This window comes from Chanos chanos, chromosome 5, assembly GCF_902362185.1.
Source record: "Chanos chanos chromosome 5, fChaCha1.1, whole genome shotgun sequence".
Taxonomy (NCBI): Eukaryota; Metazoa; Chordata; class Actinopteri; order Gonorynchiformes; family Chanidae; genus Chanos; species Chanos chanos.
Genome location: NC_044499.1, coordinates 33,548,229 through 33,568,628, shown reverse-complemented (window position 1 = coordinate 33,568,628; position 20,400 = coordinate 33,548,229). Strand labels below are relative to the sequence as shown.

The following is a 20,400-nucleotide window of genomic DNA, read 5'->3' as shown; positions in this document are numbered from 1 at the left end:
TTAAAGTGATTGGCAATCAATAGTGAGCTTGAGTAGACGTGTGCTGTGACAGATCTTTGGGTGGTACATTTTGATAATCAAGGGACCAATAGAAAATAACCAGACTTCTACTGCCATTGAAGTATCAATATTAACAGCCTTATATCTACTGACCTGATGCCTGTGACATTACTTGATGTCTGTGACTATTGCTTGCCGAGTTAAAACTGACTGGAGTATAGATTCAAGTGCTGAATAACCTGAATTTTTGGCTTCTGCCAGTTCTGAACTACCATTTGAAACATAGTCTTTGGATTCTACTAGATAATACTGTTTTATTCAAAAATAATAAATCATGGAATCAACAAATATTTTCCCCACAGTTTTATTTAAAAACAGTCAGTTGGTACAAGAAATATACAGCATGAAAAATATACAATTTAATGAGCTCATACAAATACTGTTAATAAAAAAATTACAATTATATAGTGCCACAAGGAGGTTTCATTATACATGTACTTACAAGTTTAATAGGCAAACAACCAAAGACATTGAATGAGAGACAATGCTTTGGTCTATTCACAGTGGCTACTCTATGTAATATGGGACAACTTAATTAGAGCTCTATTTCATCCCTGTAAAGTAGACATTTAAATATTGGAAACATTTTACAATGATTGTGTTATTAGCAATGATACATTTGCTTAATTTGGTACAAGAATAACAGTCATTACCTTTGAAAAGGGGGAAAGTATTCAGCCAGAACACATTGGCTCTAGAATGGAACCAGGGTGTCATTCAACTATTTGTGCAGTTAACATAACAGAGCAGACGCAATAAAGCAGGATTCACACTTATGTATAGGAGTGTGTAATGTTACAAGGAGAACGGGTACAACTAGCTAGTCTATTATGTCAGCTTTTTGGGAAAACTCTAACAGTGAGTCTTGATCAATTGAGGCAGACTCAAATCACTGATGTACATATACATGAAATGCCAGATAAAACAAAAGTTATACAGATGGAAATAGGTCCAATTCATTTGAAAACATATCCCTTGATGATTAGATGACCTGAAAGCCTCACAGCAACAAAGAGAACAGAGAAGTTATTTTAGGCATCTTTGCAGGTGCTGTTTACACTTTTCTTTAATGAAATATCAGTGCGAAACCAAGCTCTTTATTATTTACCTTCATGGTTTAATTTCAGTTTAGCCTTTTTTAAGTCTTCATTTTATATTCCTGTTTAAAAAAAAACCATGTAAAATAGTACTTCACTGTGTGCCTCTTTTACCTTGCACATGGCCTCAAATTTCACTCCACCACTGCTGTCAAACACAGTCACATCATATTTGTATGCTTGTGTGAATCAGGGCCAGGCTTCCACAGATGAAACTAACTGATGTGCAAACTAAGCTAACATAACAGAATCACTTTCACAGAATAGACTTCTAACCCAGAGACAGAAAGCCCTGCAGGATCCTGACTAGCTATATTCACATGGGCAGAAAGCAAAAGGATTTAAGCTTTATTCACACTGTCTGTCCCAAAAAGATATTTTTGTAATTCAAGGAAGATTCACTAATGCCACACTGTGCAAAGAGTGTAGTTCAGTGAATACATTGTGACACATTCATTAATAAGACATGAAAATGTTTTCAATAATTTTGATGTATTACATGTCTTTAAATTTGGTATTGTGTTAGCATTTGTGTTCCACCTTACCTAAAGAAGTACAATGGCTTTATATATAGATGTGTATAATCACACTGGATATGAAGGTAAAATACTTAACAAAAGTTATTTATAAGTCACATGTAAACTGTATAACAGCTGTGTGAAGCATTAATAAAGCATTGTGCATAATGGACAGAGGTTTATGAGGCTCTCATAACCAAAACCATCATTCTCAGCTTCACATATATGCTCTATATAGTGCACTCATCACATAACAGAGTTGGTGTAAGAAGTGACTTTATATGTTGCATAACATGTTGTAGTGATGTGTTATAGACACTATGTTATACTGTATACCATGAACTAATGAATTACTGGCAAATTCAGACACTCAATTTTTATGAAAGCACACAACACGATGGCTCCCTTCCATGTTGTTCTGGGAGTAAATTGGCTCTAGATCTCTGTGGCGGTAACCTCGTCAAAAGTGATCTCATTTCCGCTGCTCTCGTCGTCAAGCTCTCTTGTCTCCAGTTCCAGGCTGAGTTCCCGTAATTCTCTTTCAAGCTCACGGTTCCTACGGTACATCTGTACGTAATTCTGCTGGAGCTGTTTCTGGTAGCGTATCACTTTGTCTTTCTCCTCTTCCCAGCTGCGCCGTTCATCTTCAAATCTTGCAGCCTGTTCTGCCGCATGTTGTCTTTCTGCAGAAAGCTCTGCCCTCAAATGCTCGACCTGTTGCCTTGGGTCCCCGCCCTGCCTCTGTCCTGTCACCTCATCGCTCTCTTTTACCACTCGCAGATCCTCTCCACCACAGTATGATGGGCTTAATCCCGATTCATGCTTGTGAGAATGTGGAACCTCGTCGTAGCTACTCAACGCTTCACGGAGACGATTCGACTCCTCCTCCACACGGCTGAGTTTCTCGCGAAGCAGCTCGTTCTCGCTCTTGCGGCGCTGCAGCTCGTTCTCACAGACCTCCAGCTCCAGAGTCCGAGTGCGTGAAGCAGTGTGGGCTTCCTGGAGCTGGCTTTGGCAGTTCTGCAGCTCGTTGCGGGCTTCCCGTAACTGTCCTCTCAGAGCAACCACTTCACCCACACGTTGGGCCAGGTCTGCCTGCAGATCCTTCAGCTGCTGTTTCAGCAATGATATCTCCCCTGATTTCTGACACACCTTCAGGAGAGGAGAAAAAGAAGGAACAACCATACTATAATTTGTGATAGATATTTGCAACCAGTTTTTCTGCTTTGCATTCTTCAAGATTCTTTAATTTCTGGAATCCAGCTCTATACATACAACACAATGAGGCATTCCCATAACTGACAGATTCTAATCTATCAACATGGGGAATCCTTCAGTATGATACCTGATGTATGCTAACCATGATGTTAATGAAAAAGACCTAACTTATGAGAAAGGCCTAGCTTGTATTAAATAAAAGGGGAAATATCAACCCCTCTTTGTATTTGATCATAACTCTTGCTTCGTCACTATTGCCTCTCTGTTTGTGCTCACCTCCCATTTGGTCTCCTCAAGCCGCGGGCCCAGCTGGGTGTGCTCCCGCTCATACGAAGCACATCGTTCCTCCAGACGTTCCCGTTCTTGGAGCAGCTGCCCAAAGTCTTCCTGTAGCTTTTTCTTTTCCTGCTGCAGCTGGAACACCTGCAGCTGCAACACCTGCTGAGCGCGTTGGGCTTTCTGTGAGGCCAACTGCATTTTAGAGGCACAGCTTTGCCTCAACTCTTCCATTTCTAGTTCACTGCGCTTCTGCTTCTCCTCATACACCTGTTGATCATCACAGGACCAGCATGGAAAGTGAGATAGTCAGTGCTACTTTACACAGACATACCCTCCCTTGTTTACATTCTTTGGATTTGTTGATCTAAGGATACTCCTGCTAATTTACTGTGGTAATTGTTCAAGGATCTGTGCTTGTTTCTATCTGTTGGTCTCTCAGTATATATGATCACTTCATCTTTTTTATGACCTTTACCAGTTCCTGTTCACACAATAGTCATGCAGAAGTAAAACTTCCCACAATCTGTTACTTCTGAATAGAGAGCAGAAAGGTTCGGGGTCTTTCATGTCTTCCGCCAAATGATACAGGACATTTCCCTCAAATGTTCATAACTGATTAACAAACAAAACAGTTCCCCAAACATTTTAGACGTGAGGCGAATATGTACATACTCACCTGACAAATGGCAGCTTCATTCTCATCCAAGTTTTCCCTGAGTTGCTGCAGCTCCAGATCTCTCTCCCTCAGTTTTTCCTCCAGATCTCTCACAATGATCTCATAGGCCTCTATAGGTGGGGGGGAACGACCAGCTGAGCCAGTTTCAGAGAGCTGCTGTCCACGTCCACTGAGGGAACCTGTGCTCTTGCTAGAGGAAGAGCGTCCACTGTCAGAGTTTGAGTGTCCATGACTTAGAGAGGGTTTAGTGGGCTCAAGATGGCCCCCTGGCCCTTCACTTTGGCCCAAGTTATAGACAGTGCCATTATAAGTTGGGAGATTTGTCAAAGAGTTCCGACCAGAGTCTGACATGGAGAAGGACTGGCTCACCAAACCAGCGCGTGCTCCACTATAGGAGCTACGTCTCTCTGAGCTCTGAGGAGTAATGTCCCCTTGCCCTGGAGATAACAAGGTGAGGTTGCCTTGGCTTCCCGATAATCCTCCCCCAAGACGAGGCGACAGGTACTGCATGGAGGTTCGGTTCTTGGGTACCACAGGTTTGAAGGCTGTTGGACGGATAACAGCTTTCTCCATGTTCTGGACAACAAAAAAGAGAGAAATCAGAGTTTCATTCTCATTCCCTTAATTACACGCATGTGCAATAACATATTACTTGTTCAGACGACTGAACGACGCTATACATCAACTGCCAATAGCCAATAACAGAACACAGGTAAGTGTTTTACACATATCATAAACCAAGTAAATATGAGTGGAATCAGGAAGAAGGGCAAAAAAAAGAGCCACTGTGCTTACCCTTTCTAGCTTCCCAGACACAGGGACAAGTTTAGGAGGACCATCCATATTCCCATTCAGTGACTCTCCCACCCTCATCTCCAAGTTGTCTGGGGGAAGGCCATGGTCTTCCCAATCCCTGATTAAGTCTTCATGTGAAAATGAGCGGCTACCAATCCCTTTGGCTTTGCCAACAATGGCCTGTCTCTTCCGGTTTGGAGTGTGACTGCTAAGCAGGGGTTGCTGGGACGTTTCGGGATTGAAGCGTCCCGCGCCTGATGACGCCTGGTGCAGTTTGGTGCTGACCTCCAGGTTGGGCCGGGCATGATAGGCTGCACCTCCATGGCCAGATATCAGGCTGCTGACAGAGCCCATAGCCCCTGGAGAGGAAGGAAAGGCAGGGGCAGGCGGATGGAGCTGGGTGCCCGGGCCTGCTGTGTGTTGGTCAGGCAAAGATTGGGCCAAAGCCATGTCTACAGCTCAGCATAAACTCTGAATGGAGAGGAAAACAACAGGAGTTTTAGGTCAAGCTCACTAGAGTATTTTACAACATCACAAAATCAGAGCACTATTCAATGTGTCCTATAGCATCCCTTCTACTAATGTTTTTGTGTCATCTTTAGCGCAAAACTTTAGCGCACAGTTTTGAACATACAGAGAATAACCTGGACAAGGGCATGACAAAGACAATGTCGACAAACATTAACAAACAGTTACTTCATTCCTTTGGAGAAAGAAACTGTTAAGCATAAGAGGTCTGTGTAGCCTCTCACCAGCAAAAAAGCTTTCCAAATAAACAAAAGAAAACACACTACAGTTTCAGCATGCCAACCATTCTGACCAATGATCTCACACTCAACAGACTAACCATATTAAGTACCCACTGACAGACAATGATGTCATTAGTGTACCCAGACGACACCTTGGCTGTGATAATTATGTCATTGAATAATTTTACTGGCGCACACGTTTACACTGATGGTGTCATGAAGGTGAATCATTAAATCAGTGTTAACAAAAGGAGATGTGGATATAGTTTCTATTCCCCTAAATAGAAAAGACAAGCAGAGGAAAAAGAGAGAGACAGAGAGAGAGAGAGAGAGAGAGAGAGAGAGAGAGAGAGTGGAAAATTATGAAGGCAAGGCATCTCCATTAGTCCTATCATTACCAGCACAGCCAGACTGGCACCAGTTGAATACTGACTCCTTCAACACACACACATGCACACACACACACACACACACAGTCTCAGTCCATGTCAAGGATCAGTCTACCAAAAGACCAGCGATTGAGTAATTCTGATGGTTACGTTCTACAGAATTACACAAAATTTAGCTGAATGCTATCCCTTACCATGGCAAAATTACACGCTGTTCCGTTTGGAACTTGACTAAAGCTCCAGTGAAAAAAAGCAAGCATGCACAGGACACTTACAGATGGACAAGTGCTGCACAAATGATCAAGCAGGCTAGGGTGTTTAGTCACTTAATCAATTAATGATGATGTGCTTTCATGGCCAAAAAATGTCAAATAAACTGAAAAGTCATTAGATTTATGCCCAAAGACAATAGCTGACAGTAGTTTTCACTAAAGAAGAAGTTCAATGGCAGGTGCAACAAAATACACAGATTTCAACTGACAACTGCAGCTGGCCCAATAAATCCAGTCTGAGAGGATGAATGCTAATGTATAGTGTATCACTTTCAGCAGAATACAAACTGCTTATCAGGATTTATGGGCCTAATTTAGAGGAATTATAAATGTCTTTGTAGCCCTTAGCATTTGAGATAATTCAATAGGGACTCATCCCATTCAGCCTGAGGACTTAATCCTCACACACTTAAAACAATAAAGGCTAATTAAGCATGTCTGTCATAATCTTTGTTTTAAATCCCTACTTATTGTCAGGTTTGTTATCTAACATAGGTGTATGTAAGGATGAATGTGTGTAGTGAGGATTAGATAATCCAGTTGCTATTTGTGTGGCTGAAGTGTTTACATCTTGGTTTTTGGTCTGGGGTCATGTGAGTTGGTGTGTTATTAGTTACCTGGCTGTGATTCGGTAACTGACATGTCAGTCAAGCTGTGTTTGTGGTTCTTACATACATCATGCAATTCTTACATTAGCTGAGTCAAACATCGTCCTTTTGTCCTAATTCTCATACGTTCCCACGGAAACATCAACTTTTACCATCATAAAATATTCAGAACTTGTCTTGGGTGGATAGACGAGACAAAGAGGACGATTGTTGTCTCTCAGGGAATGTTCTAGTAGATATTAAGCTCAGCGGCACCACAGACACTCCCACAGAGGCAGGAATGTGCAGCCATGGCCACTAATGCCTGTTTTCTCTCCTGTGGCCAGAGGCTGGTCAGGACAGTATGGTTAGAGGAGTTGTTCAGTAATGTAGGCGGTGGGAACACGGCTCCACCACCACCCCTCATTTTTTGCCGTTCCTGTCCCTCTCTGGGCTAATAAACGCTGACTGGAGATCAGTGGCTTCTCCCAAAGACTCCTCTTTCCCAAGAGCCACAATGAACCCAGAACAGTCATGAAGTCCATTAGATAGCAGCTTATCTGTCGTAGTTGTGATGTTATGCTGTACTTAAGGCCACAGGTACCATCAGGAGTTGTGAACAGTCCTAGTAATTTGCACGCAATACCACAAATTCATATTCAACACATGTAAATATCATGATTTTAGGTAGCAAACCAGACCAAAACAGTGATTATAATGAAATCACTTGCCTGTAATTATTGCTTTATACGAGGTAAGTGGAAAATCAGTGTAATTATCTGAGCCAAAAAAAAAAATAAGGGACTGTCATAAGCAGGCAGTCCACAGTCAATTAAAACTGCAATTTGCCCTCCCCAGTGAGCTATATTAGACATGTTAGCAACATTCCAGGAAGTATACAGTTTAACGGTCTTGCTGAGTCACTATACTAACTCTTTTCAATGACAGAAGTTTCTGTTAAAGAAAGAGCACCAAAGTTAAGGCTAAACACTTTTATCGACTCTCCACCACTGTGAGGTAAACTTGTATAGTTCTGGAGCAGGGTGAGCACTAAGTGGGAGGACTTAAAATCAATAGAGTCCACATCATAAAGTATTAGACTCTGTGTTTGGCAGTTTGGATAAAATGGTCTTTTAATATTGGTCTAACCAGATTTATAGAAAACTAGACAAACAGGAAAATATCAATACTCAAGCTTTCTGTGGAAAAGGGAATAACAGGAATCATTTTCCAGTCACAAGCATAACCACAGTTTGAATGTACGCATGAACACATACACGCACCTACCCACCCAACCACACATACACGCACACACACACACATACATACACGCACACACACACACACACATACACAAACAGAATTCATTGTGGATTAATTGGTAGTCACAGATGAGGGTGACTGTATGGTGCAATGCAACAGACCCAAGGTCTGAGATACTGAAAAGTTTGATTAAATCCCTCTTTGTTGACATGAAGTAAAGTGGTCAGTGGGGCTCCAGTTAAAAATACACAGGCAGTGCCTCCAGACAAGTAGCAGGAGCAGTATAGGAGGTCTGTGTTTCACACAGAGCTTCAGTGAACTACAGACAGTCACCACTGCAACCCCTATACTCACGCCAGCCAACGCAGACAGCCAGCACTACAGCCCCTAAACTCATACCAGCCAGCACAGGAGCAGAGCAATTCAGCAGAGAATGGAAATTCCCCGTTTTTCTCTCTCTCTTATTCTCTCTCTAGGGTGAATGCACATGCATGCGCACACACACACACACACATACACACGTACACACACTCATGCATTCCTGAAGTATTTTCCCTGTGCCTGTCTGTGTCTGTGTTATGGTGTCTTACAGTGCTGAGTTAACTTTTCCACATCTTTGCCAGACCTCAGTCTAAATACACTTTACAGAAATTTAAGACAATATGACGGATAGGTACCACTACTAAAGATTCAGAACACATCTGTATACTCTTATTCAGAAAATGCAGACACACACACACACACACACACACAAACTTCTCCACAGGTCACATACCCCGTGCTGAATGCATAGCTGCCTCCTCTGGTGTGGGAAGATTCTATTTAATTCCAGTCTTACAGCACCAGTTCTTCCACTGTTTCCACATTTCTTCTCTCTCTTCCTCTCTCTCTCTCTCACACACACACACACACACTCACACACAAACACACTCTCTCTCTATCTCTCTGAGAAGGGCAGTTATTCCTGTGTTGCATGTGAAAATTTAGTTCACTCTGAAGCCCACAGCCAATCATGAATGGATCCCCATCCATAACTCTCCCCTCCCATCCCCTTCTTTCTTTTTTTTCCCTCCCCCTCTTTTTCCCGTCCTCCTTTCACTGTCAGCTGACCCGCACTCTCTCACAGTCATGTGCTCTCCCTCTCTGGTGCCTTCTCTTTTCCTTTTCTCTGCCCTTTTCTTATCTACTCTATGTGACATATTTATAGATAGTGTTTACAGAGATACTGACTGTCTCTTTAAAGCTGACCCCAGGCTTTGCATCTTTCCTTCACTCTCTGGTTCAAAACAAACTAAAACACATCAGAGTAGATGCACATAATATTCTGTATGCAGGGATGCTCTCTACCTACCTACTTACCTACCTATCTAATTCTGTCACTCTCATTCTCTCTCTCTCTCTCTCTCTCAACATAGATAGATAGATAGATAGATAGATAGATAGATAGATAGATAGATAGATAGATAGATAGATAGATAGATAGATAGATAGATAGATAGATAGATAGATAGACACAACTGACACAAACACAAATGCAAAAGTCTGAATGACTGCATGGAAGCAACTAATCCAGTTTAAAGTAAGTAGGGTGAAGTAAGTAGGCTATAGCCCTCTCTCTCTCTCTCTCTCTCTCTCTCTCTCACTCTCGTTCTCTCTTTCTCTCTCTCTCTCTCTATCTCTCTCTCTCTCTCTCTCTCTCTCTCTTTTCCTCTCATGTAAATGGGTCACAGTGCCTACAGTGCCTCGTGTTAATTTAGTCTTGAGGCAGAGCAGTTCTGAAGGTCCATCTCTGCAGGACGACAGCAGCAGCACAGTGGAGGCACAAGGTCATACATACCAGAAAAAAAAAGAGAAAAGCTGTGTACCATGTGACATGCATACACACGCATGCATCTTCTTTTAAAACGTAAGTGCACTGTACTCCATGCATGATGTTAAAACTTCTATGTTCTTCTAAAACGTCTTCTAATTTTTTATGTGCTAACTTTCACGCTGCCTCAGAGACTCCTTAGTGTTTTTCTGCTCATCCAGGCACATCTATATTTCCCTGGTTCTCAGTGCAGAACATAGAGAGAGAGAGACAGAGAGAGAGAGGGAGAGAGACAGAGAGAGAGAGGGAGAGAAAGAGAGAGAGAGAGAGAGAGAGAGAGACAGAGAAAGAGAGGGGGAGAGAGAGAGAGAGAGAGAGAGAGCTGCCAGCTCACTGTGCCAGTTTGGCTAATGAGTTGTTATACTTCCATAAGCAGGACATCTGTGTCCAGTGTACCAGGATATCACTCCCACTGGACACTGTGTCTAAACTAAAAACTAAAACACACACTCCCACCAGACACTCCGGCTAAACAAACCTCAGACCATAGACTCATCTAGAACATTCTCAGCATTGATTACTCATCCCCCACGCTCGGCCATTAAAACTTTCCACACAAATAAACAACTTGTTTTAACTGTGTGTAACATTACAGTTGGAAGTCCAAATCCATGACTATTTAGACTCAAGGCAGCTTAAAAAGAAGTGCATAGAACAAGTTTCATATCCTTTGGTACCACTGGTATCTGCACATTTTTGTCAGCACTGAAAATTAACACCACAAAAACTACTCATACATAATTTGTAATATTTTCCAGATAAGCTCTTTCCTGGAAATTGGCAGAAAGTCTTTAGAGTGCCCAGACAAAATGATGACAACTCATTTTTCTGCTGAATACTGAGGAGTGCAAAGCAGCTGTAGATGCGTCAGCAGCATGTAATCTCAGGACTCCAACAGTAATATACGTACATTCACACTCTTTGAAACTGAATAAGGTTGGGCTTGGTCCAAAACAGACAAAAACTCATAAACACTCCACAGGCAGGTGAAAGAGCCTGGACAATACTTTAATCATATTCACATTAAAAAGAAAGAAAGAAAGAAAGAAAGACAATGGTAGAGTAGAAGATGACAAAGCAGAAAATGAAAGAAAATAAGCTTAACATATTATGGCTGGCTCTGCTTTTAATGATAATGACACTAACACACGTCAACCAAGCATTATAGACATGCCAAATGACCAGTTAGCACAGAACCTGTTGAGACAAACCACAGGCATTTTCCTACAGCCTTACTGCACTGGCCCTGTATCACGCAGCCAGGACACAGACCTGAGAAATACTGCCATCTGTGGCCGATGTACTGCTATCTTCAGCATACAGCTAATGCAGAACCACTATTAGACAGTTTTTAGTAAAGCTGTTATGTTACAGTAAAGCTCTTATGACAGTATGTTACAATATTATAATGTAACCCATATAGATTAGAAGCTTTGTCCCACTACAACACAACTTATCTGTAACTTACTACACAAAGTCACAACACAAACACACTGTCAGATGATTGCTGTTACGTCTCTGCTATAAACAAAGTATGGGAAGATAAGAGCAAAGGGAGGAGATAATAAAACCTTCTCTCCTGTCCTGAGTACAGAGTAAGGCATCGTCCAGAATGAAAAGGGGCTGTAGTCTTTATTCTTCGTCTCAGTCACAAGGGCTCTGTAAGGGGCAGTAGTCTCAGTCATCAGAGCTCTGTAAGGGGCAGTAGTCTCAGTCATTAGAGCTCTGTAAGAGGCAGTAGTCTCAGTCATTAGAGCTCTGTAAGGGGCAGTAGTCTCAGTCATTAGAGCTCTGTAAGGGGCAGTAGTCTCAGTCATTAGAGCTCTGTAAGGGGCAGTAGTCTCAGTCATTAGAGCTCTGTAAGGGGCAGTAGTCTCAGTCATTAGAGCTCTGTAAGAGGAAGTAATCTCAGTCATCAGAGCTCTGTGGGAGGCAGTAATCTCTGTCATTAGAGCTCTGTAAGGGGCAGTAGTCTCTGTCTCTGTCATCAGAGCTCTGTAAGGGGCAGTAGTCTCTGTCACAGTCACAAGGGCTCTGTGAGGGGCAGTAATCTCTGTCATCAGAGCTCTGTAAGGGGCAGTAGTCTCTGTCACAGTCACAAGGGCTCTGTGAGGGGCAGTAATCTCTGTCATTAGAGCTCTGTAAGGGGCAGTAGTCTCTGTCTCTGTCATTAGTTCTCTGTAAGGGGCAGTAGTCTCTGTCTCAGTCATTAGAGCTCTGTAAGGGGCAGTAGTCTCAGTCACAGTCATAAAGGCCCTGTAAGGGCCAGTAGTCCCTGTCATTAGAGCTCTGTAAGGGGCAGTAGTCCCTGTCATTAGAGCTCTGTAAGGGGCAGTAGTCTCTGTCATTAGAGCTCTGTGAGGGACAGTAGTCTCTGTCTCTGTCATTAGTTCTCTGTAAGGGGCAGTAGTCTCTGTCTTAGTCATTAGAGCTCTGTAAGGGGCAGTAGCCTCGGTCATAAGAGCTCTGTGAGGGGCAATAGTTTCTGTGTCAGTCTTTAGTGTTCTGTAAGGGGCGGTAGTCTCTGTCATAAGAGCTCTGTAAGGGGCAGTAGCCTCGGTCATAAGAGCTCTGTGAGGGGCAATAGTTTCTGTGTCAGTCTTTAGTGTTCTGTAAGGGGCAGTAGTCTCTGTCATAAGAGCTCTGTAAGGGGCAGTAGTCTCCGTCCTTGGGGCTCTGTAGGGTACGGTGACTCGGATACATGGCTCAGTGAGGATCTGCTGCTTCCTGCTGCTGGTGCACTGAGCATGGCTGTGACCGCCTGAGATCAAGCAGGAGGACACAGAGGGGGGCGGGACCAAAACACTATACACACAGTGAGACTCCAGAAAACCGCTGCGATCAAAGCCCACCCCCCAAAAAACTCTGGGATTTGACTGACAGCCCAGTAATCTAAATATTCATGAATATTAATGAGGAGAGGGCAAGGACAGGACACACGGACATCTAATTATTGCATTCTAGGTCAAGGACTCATCTGATTTATGAGGGTTGGCCAGCAAACTATTATCAAACTTAATTACTGATGACGCTCCAATTACAATCACTGATTACAAAGGTTTTTCTGTATCTGGTGTCTGTATACATGGGAAATGTAAACTGAATTGGGCTGTTGATGGTTAGATGTAAGTCTGTAGTCTAAATTTAACTGACTTTTGACTTTTTTAACTTTTCCAAGCTTTCTGTGTAAATAAGCCATTTCTTTATTTACAACAACATGTAAATAGGAAATAACCTTCGTTCCACGACTTCAGTAAAACGGTACCATTATGAATTGTACTGGCATGTTAGCTTAACGGACTGCCTAAACCATGTGTCTGGCACACAGTCTCATGACTATAAACTCCACTAAGGGCCTTAGAGTGAGACACACCCCTCTGAACAAAAACAATCTTCAAGGCCCTCGAGAGGAAATTATGTAATCATGCATCAATCATAGTACGATGATACACACAAACATATACACACACACACACACACACACACACACACAAACACAAACACACACACGCTTACTCAGATGCACACAGACACGCCAGTTTCGGCCAAGCCTGGGTATTAAAGAGAGTAATTGTTTATGGAACGGCTGGTGGAGAACAGGAAGTGTACAGTGGATGGCACTGGGCTGAAGCAGCTGCAATAGTGCTGGCCTTCAAACACAGAGGGGGATCAGGGGGCTTCAGGTTTCCACAGACGGTATCCAAAACCTTGTTTTCCTGTCTGCTTTCCAAGCTTTAAGCTTACTCAGGCCAAACCTCATTCATTTCCTCTTTGTCTTTACTAAAAACTCAAAACTCCACCGTACCAGGAGAGAAATGAGAAATTTGTGGGAGCAATGAACAGAAGGAGCGATTTATAGTACTATATACACACTCACACATATGTATATATATACCTTTATATAGCCTTCATCCTCTACAAGATGAACTAGAGAGAGAGAGATACAGAGAGAGAGAGAGAGAGAGAGAGGGAGAGAGAAAGAGAGAATAGACAGACAGACATACATTCAGATATACAGACAGACAGACAGAGTGACAGATAGGAATACAGTATATGAGAACAAAGCTGTAATGGTGCTTACATCAGAAATATTGGGAAGTGCTTCCCTCTAAACCAATACATATATTTGGCAGATTTAGGGCCATTTCATCAAGGCAGAATGCTTGGTGTGTGCCACATCTTAACATTACCATATTCTGATCCATTAGTCACCAGTAAAACGTTCTCTGAACATACAACACGGAGGAGGACCTGACTCAGTAGTGTCACCTCTGACAAAGTGAGGGAAATGAAGAACACATGACAGATGTGGCTGGAACTGAGCAAACCAGTCTTTCTCTGCTGAGAACACATGGCACTGTATCATTCTGAGAACGCCTTCACGCTAAATGAACATGAGGCACTACGGTTACCAGTCACCCTCGTCCTGGGGAAAGGGACCATGGGAGAAAAGAGAAAAACAGGGAGATTAAAGAGAGATTAGACTGGGTGGCATGAAACACGCCACAGTAGGAAGCCCACCCATCTACACCACATTACAGTATATCCACCCAAGACTGCAACACCAGTAGAAACACTTTCCAGACTAATTACCACACAGTTATCCTCCTCCAGAGCTGCTTATCGGCCAATAATACACAGACACAGACTGGCCACAATCCGCCCACAACGTGGCAAAAAACTCTCGACCCACATTCACCACAATCCAACCACGACGTGCCAAAAAAAACTCTGCACCAACACAGACACACACACACACACACACACACACACACACAGACACACACACACACACACACACACACAGACACAGACACACACACAGACACACACACACACACACAGACACACACACACACACACACACACAGACACACACACACACACAGACACAGACACACACACACACACAGACACACACACACACACACACACACACACACAAAGATTAACACACGAGACTTCATATGACTGGATGATTATGTAATGATTACATGCATGAACTCATGTTTTGTGTATTATAAAACGTGGTTAATTAAATAAATGCAAGATAAGTCCTGGGATAAAGGTCTGTAAAGCACATTAAGAGTTCTTATTATTTGTGTCTTCTCATTACTATTAATGAAAGAAGTCAGCATGAGTGAGAACAGTTGAGCTTCTGATAGGGCAGTTGGCAATGCAAAGAGTTTGCAATGTATGCTGTACATTAGAGCCATAGATGCTGATGGTTTTGCTGTTATACTCAAGGTAAAATACTCAAGGTAGAAAAATCCTGTGACAAGTTAGGGACATCATTTGAGTATTTTACACCGGTTAACTAGATAATATAACAGAGAAACATTTCAAACACAGACCCAAAAGTGTGCTCTGGCTAACTATGATGAGGTCATAGCAATCAGTCCATCACGAAAAGCTTACATCCTCTACAAGATTAGTCACAGTCATCATTTACAGCTACTGTTTTCTGCTTGTACTGTGGCAACGTCTTTTGAAGTTTTTAATTAACAGCATTGCACCCTCAACTGTGAAAATATCCTTGTTTCTGTCATACGGGCACAGGTACAGAAGGAATCTCGATCTGCTGAACGACCTATTATTGTCTCTCACATGTTCCACAGAGTGGCTAGGGGCAAGAGGGAGGCCATCAGACCCCAGAGAGACGCCGACTGGGACTGAAATTAAAATACCTCGGCCGTCAGTCACAGCGCACGCCACCGTTATTACACAACGTTTAGTCAGATGCAATCATGAGAGTAGTCCCTGGAGAGACCAGCTATTTTGAAAAAGAACAGAGTGATTTAACATCATGTTCCTGTCCTGTTTCTCACACTCGGGTACCATATCTCACCTGAGTGAGAGAGAGAAAGAGAGAGAATGAGAAACAGTAGATGAAGAGACTTCCATCCGACTCTTATTTTTACCCAACTATTCTATCTATTCTATGTCTTGGGCCTATTCAGCACTTGACTCTCAATTCACTCTCATATTATTTTAATACAATTTCTTATCAAATATCCATGTCATTTTCTTACCATTTAACATCAGTTTAATTGCTGTTTCATTTGACTGACTCCAGTGACAGCAGTGCAGTCATTGAGGTGGTTGAATACTGATCCACAGACAGTTTTCAATTTCTCACAGGGGATATCAGGTACCAGTTGTTTCGGCAGAAAAAAGAAAAATTGCACAAGGAGGCAGCATGTTCTAAAATTGGAGGGATGACAAAAATGTAATCTATCTTCCCTTAGATAGGAAACTTGATGTCTCTAACCGCTCGGACGTTGTGACTGTACTTTGTTCTATTAAATGCAGTTGTGTCTGGTTCTGAAGTTTGCCGAAGGCAAGGCGCACTAAAGAAAGACCAGTTATGAAAACCTCTACTTCAATCGACTTGCAAAGAATGGGAAAGAATCATAATGTACTCAAAGACGCAAATATGTGCATGTGGACACATGTAGACACACACAAACATATACACACTGTGAGGTGGGGTAGTGTAGACTAAGCCTAGAACTTTGAAACATGCATTTATATCTTCCCTATCCACTAGAAAAACTCTTTCAACAGTAGACAAAGAGAAAGCATGAAGGTCAAAGTCTTCTATAAGGCTCCTGATATCAGAGCAAAGCTAAACTCATTTTATTATGCACAGAAAATGAGAGAGAGTGTTCTATGGCCTACTTCCTCTAAACCCAAACACAGTCAGTTTAGCTGTGGATTTTCAGTTGCAGGTGGATTTAGAAAACCGTGTCCTCTAAGAAACCTGCGTCCTATATGAAAATTAGGACACACTGTTGATGGCTTTTGAAGTTTCAAATACTCCATTTATTCAAACATTTCCACAATCATCCCCCCTGCTTTACAATATCATAATATCCTGATGAATATCCTGTAACTATGTAAATCAGCTTTATGACAGGTGGCTGTCAAGCTTGTGAACTCACAGAAAGTTCAAATTATACGTCTCTTCAAAACACCGCTAGAAGTCATACATTTCTCATCTGAACCACAGCATCAGTCTCTTATTCTTGATGCTGAAATATCTGCCCTCACATTTGCTACACAATAAGATGCATAACAGAGAAAAAAAATCTGTCAAAAGGAAACTGACAGAATCATGGCACTATGTATAAAATAAATGAGTAAATACATTCCTTATCACTCTTTTTTTCCCCTGGATTCTATTTAATTTTCCCTGTCCTTCTCCAGCACATTTTTCGCAAGTAAAATAGTCCAATAGAGCAGCACTGGTCATTTTTCATTACTTGTATCTATCTGTGTTGCGTCTGTACCAGTCTGTGAATACTGAAAATTCAGCCAATGGCACAGGGCCAGCGTTTGTCTCAACGGATTCTATATTTACTTACTGTATTTTGAAATGTAATGCTACAACATATTCAGCGTCAACTATAGAGGACGAAGATAAGTAAGCACGCAACAGTTACCAAACAAGGAAACGTTCACTGCTCTTTAGATAAATAGATGAGTAGAGAAAGCAGTTATGATCATCGGCGGGTCATTACAAACTTTTTGTGTACTCTAACTAATAACAAACACTAGCGTCGTTAAACAAACTTAAAGTTATGTTGCAACAATGCTGCTGGGTCACATAGTTATTGTTTGACTCGGAGCTGTCACTTCTCTAATGGTAATTTCAGGATCCTGGATGACAGAGTTGAACCAGCTAGACCACATTGTATCAGCCTGCACCACAAATTCATTTCCTCCTCTGTCCAAAAGACCCTCAAGCCACATGACAGACTGCATTCATCCTAGAACCCGTCTAGAGGCCATCCTTCTCAATGAAACTTGGTTCGCAAAATATCTCGATTGTTTAAAAATAGTTGAATCACAGCCAGATGGTTAATAAAACTTGGGACAAAATATCTCCTCCATTATGCAAAGTTTTACGATGTAATTACTTCGCTGTATCGTCGAAGGTAAACTGCCAGGCTGGGATCAGGAATTATAGAACATTCCTCCTCAAGATTTTAGAATGAGGAAGCATGTTCATCGTTACTGGAGTAGTTCACATTTCAAGTCAATCAATCCCATTCTTTCTACTCACAAAATGGTGAGTGTTTCGCCTGAAAAGTCTGACCTTTTTAACGGAGTTATATGGAGAACTGTATCTGTGTTCCAGTACAGTATTTTTCAAACTATTCAGTTTGACGCAAACTGATCGACTGAAACGTATATTGGTGAACATATCAGTGAGGCATGCGTAAGTAGGTCCCTGAACAGCATTTTAAAATGTAAACAATATATCGATTTTACTACGTAAAAAGTTACAAACGCAAAAACAAGAAATACAAATGCAAGAAACGCAAAAGTCAACTCATACCTCTCACAAATTAAAGTCGCTGAACAGTTTACTTTATTCTATTTAAAAACATCCTTGCCCGTCCAACAGCTTCCTAAACAGGCTACAGAGACCACATACAATACCATACAGGAACTTACCATACTGTAAAAGAAACCGCTCTCTCCGGACATACGATGGGTAAAATTTATACAGCGCTATTTCCCTGCATTTCGTCACTCACTGTGTTTCACCGTAAAATGTGGCTTTGGTCCAAAATACTATCCAAGACTACGCTTAGATTACAGAGTCTGCCGTATTAGCACTGCAGTAATACTTCCCGTTGTACATCTACAAGGAGGTTGTACTTGTCCTCGTTGCTCATGGGCTCACATGACCTAGTCCTAGAGACCCAACCCTGTCCCTGCGTTGGGAGACCTAACCAGTTCCTGCTGTTCCACCACATACGTTACCCCACTAGAGCGGTCGCGTAGCATGCAGCCCAAGCTATTAAGTTACTGTGTCCACTGTAGTCTATTGTTCTTCACATCTAATTGCTTAAGGGATGTTGTCCGAATAAAAGAGTGCCTTCATGTTATTAGCTGTGTCATTGTCAAAGACATACATGTTTACACTCTCAGTAAAATTTAAAAACCAAAAAAAAAAAAAGGTTTTTTTCTTGCAATGATTTTGCAGTAGCCTATCTGTCATTTACCTGTTGAGTCTACCTAACTTTAATTTTTAACTTTACGTAACTTTAATTTTTAACTTTAACTTTTTTTTTTTTTACTTTAAGATGGTGTTGTTCTGCGAGAGGACTTTTGGAAAGCTAAGGATAATTACAGATATTGTGAATTACTACAGTTTTTCATATAATTTAATTTCATTCTTTTTTTGCCTCACTCTGTAGCGACTACAAATGCAAAAGACAGGATCTTGTCGAAGCATTGTGGAAGAAAGCCTAAACGAAAACTTTTAACTAATCTGTCAGTGCTGGTTTCTGCTCAAGATGTAAGTCAGATATAAGACTAACCAATGAAACATCGCACATATGGCCATACAGGTGACACCGCGGCCTGTGTTTTAACGGTTTTGAATATGCTGTGCGAGCCATTTTTCTAACGTGAACATTAGCTTAGCCAGCCAATCACCGTACAGAGAAGGACCCACGGCTAAGAGTGCTATCTCTTCAAAAATCAAAAACTAAAACACCCCCCCCCCCCCCCCCAACTCAAGATGTTTAAGGATATTTAAATACAATTATATGTGTAACTGTATTTAGCTGCAAAAATGTGAAGGAGTGGACTTACCAGCTATGCTGCACTCCTGAAGCAGTGGCAGACAAACCAATGACAAAATATCAGCTGTGCATTGGGTGGGTGAGAATCTTGGTGCTATTACCTCAGCTTCCTAAAAACTTTAATCAGAAGCACAGTAAAGGTGGATAGATCCAGAGGAATGCAGCTTCCAAGAGCCTGGTTGCAGTGCTGAAAGTGATCCCAGACAGGAATCAGATCAGTGAGACAAAAGCAAGTGGAATGTCATGATGTGGGTACTAAGCACTTTTGTCCTTTGTTTCTAATGGAACAATCCCTTCTTTTAGTCCAGTCCTCATTTATTCAATTTATTTTACTGCATATGGAAATGTTATGCCCCTTATTATAAAGAAGTGGTAAAGTCCAATGAGATATTACATCATTTTATTTTGTTGATACATAATAACATTCAGTTATTCCTGTATAACATTTCTGTTTGAAAGTTGTACATACAGCTTATCCACACACAAACCACGGATCTTTTTTCCAGGTTTGCTGCAAATAGTGAATGTTACAAAACTATGGACCTTGTTTTAGACAGTTTTAATCACTACAGTAATTACACTGTTTAGAGTAATATTTGTATCTATCAGAATTTCAGGAAAGACTGCCTATCACGTGTTGAGAATCTCATATTTTGGTTCATCGTTCCCTGCAGTTTCTGTAAATAGTCTGTAAACCTTTTATAGCGTGCTGCTTTCTGGGGATGCCATGATAGGTTGGTAATCATCCCCTTTAGATCCTAAACCACCCTCCTCGACCAGCCATGTGAAAACAAATTCCCGAGCGTTCACAAAACACTGTCAGTATTCTAGTTCTGATGAAGGCTTGATGGCCTCCAACACGATGAGATGTGTCCATTGTTACAAAAAAAGTACCACTATAGAAATGATTTTGTTCTATGGCCTGCTAGTTTACGGTGCGGCACTAGATTAAACACTCTCAGAGTTTATCTAGCATGGACAGATTTGCCATGTTATATCACAACCAGCAGAACATCAGGGGGATG

General features: G+C 41.7%; 1 protein-coding gene across 1 annotated transcript; it reads right to left on the bottom strand.

Annotated features, from left to right (window-relative positions):
* Positions 1-1,991: 1,991 nt before the first annotated feature.
* Positions 1,992-5,093, bottom strand: lzts2b (leucine zipper, putative tumor suppressor 2b). Its single transcript, XM_030774892.1, has 4 exons — positions 4,644-5,093; positions 3,849-4,424; positions 3,170-3,439; positions 1,992-2,827 (listed from the first exon to the last, which is right to left on the bottom strand). The coding sequence occupies exons 1-4, from the start codon at positions 5,091-5,093 to the stop codon at positions 2,111-2,113; spliced, it is 2,013 nt and encodes a 670-aa protein (XP_030630752.1). The 3' UTR covers positions 1,992-2,110.
* Between the last annotated feature and the right edge of the window lie 15,307 nt (positions 5,094-20,400).

What these genes read in the sequence shown, in the direction of transcription:
- lzts2b (XM_030774892.1), bottom strand. Translation starts at nt 5,093, where the DNA reads ATGGCTTTGGCCCAATCTTTGCCTGACCAACACACAGCAGGCCCGGGC. An exon ending in TGTCTGGGAAGCTAGAAAGG is followed by an intron (nt 4,425 to 4,643) that starts GTAAGCACAGTG and finishes TTTGTTGTCCAG; the next exon opens with AACATGGAGAAAGCTGTTAT. An exon ending in ATGAAGCTGCCATTTGTCAG is followed by an intron (nt 3,440 to 3,848) that starts GTGAGTATGTAC and finishes GATGATCAACAG; the next exon opens with GTGTATGAGGAGAAGCAGAA.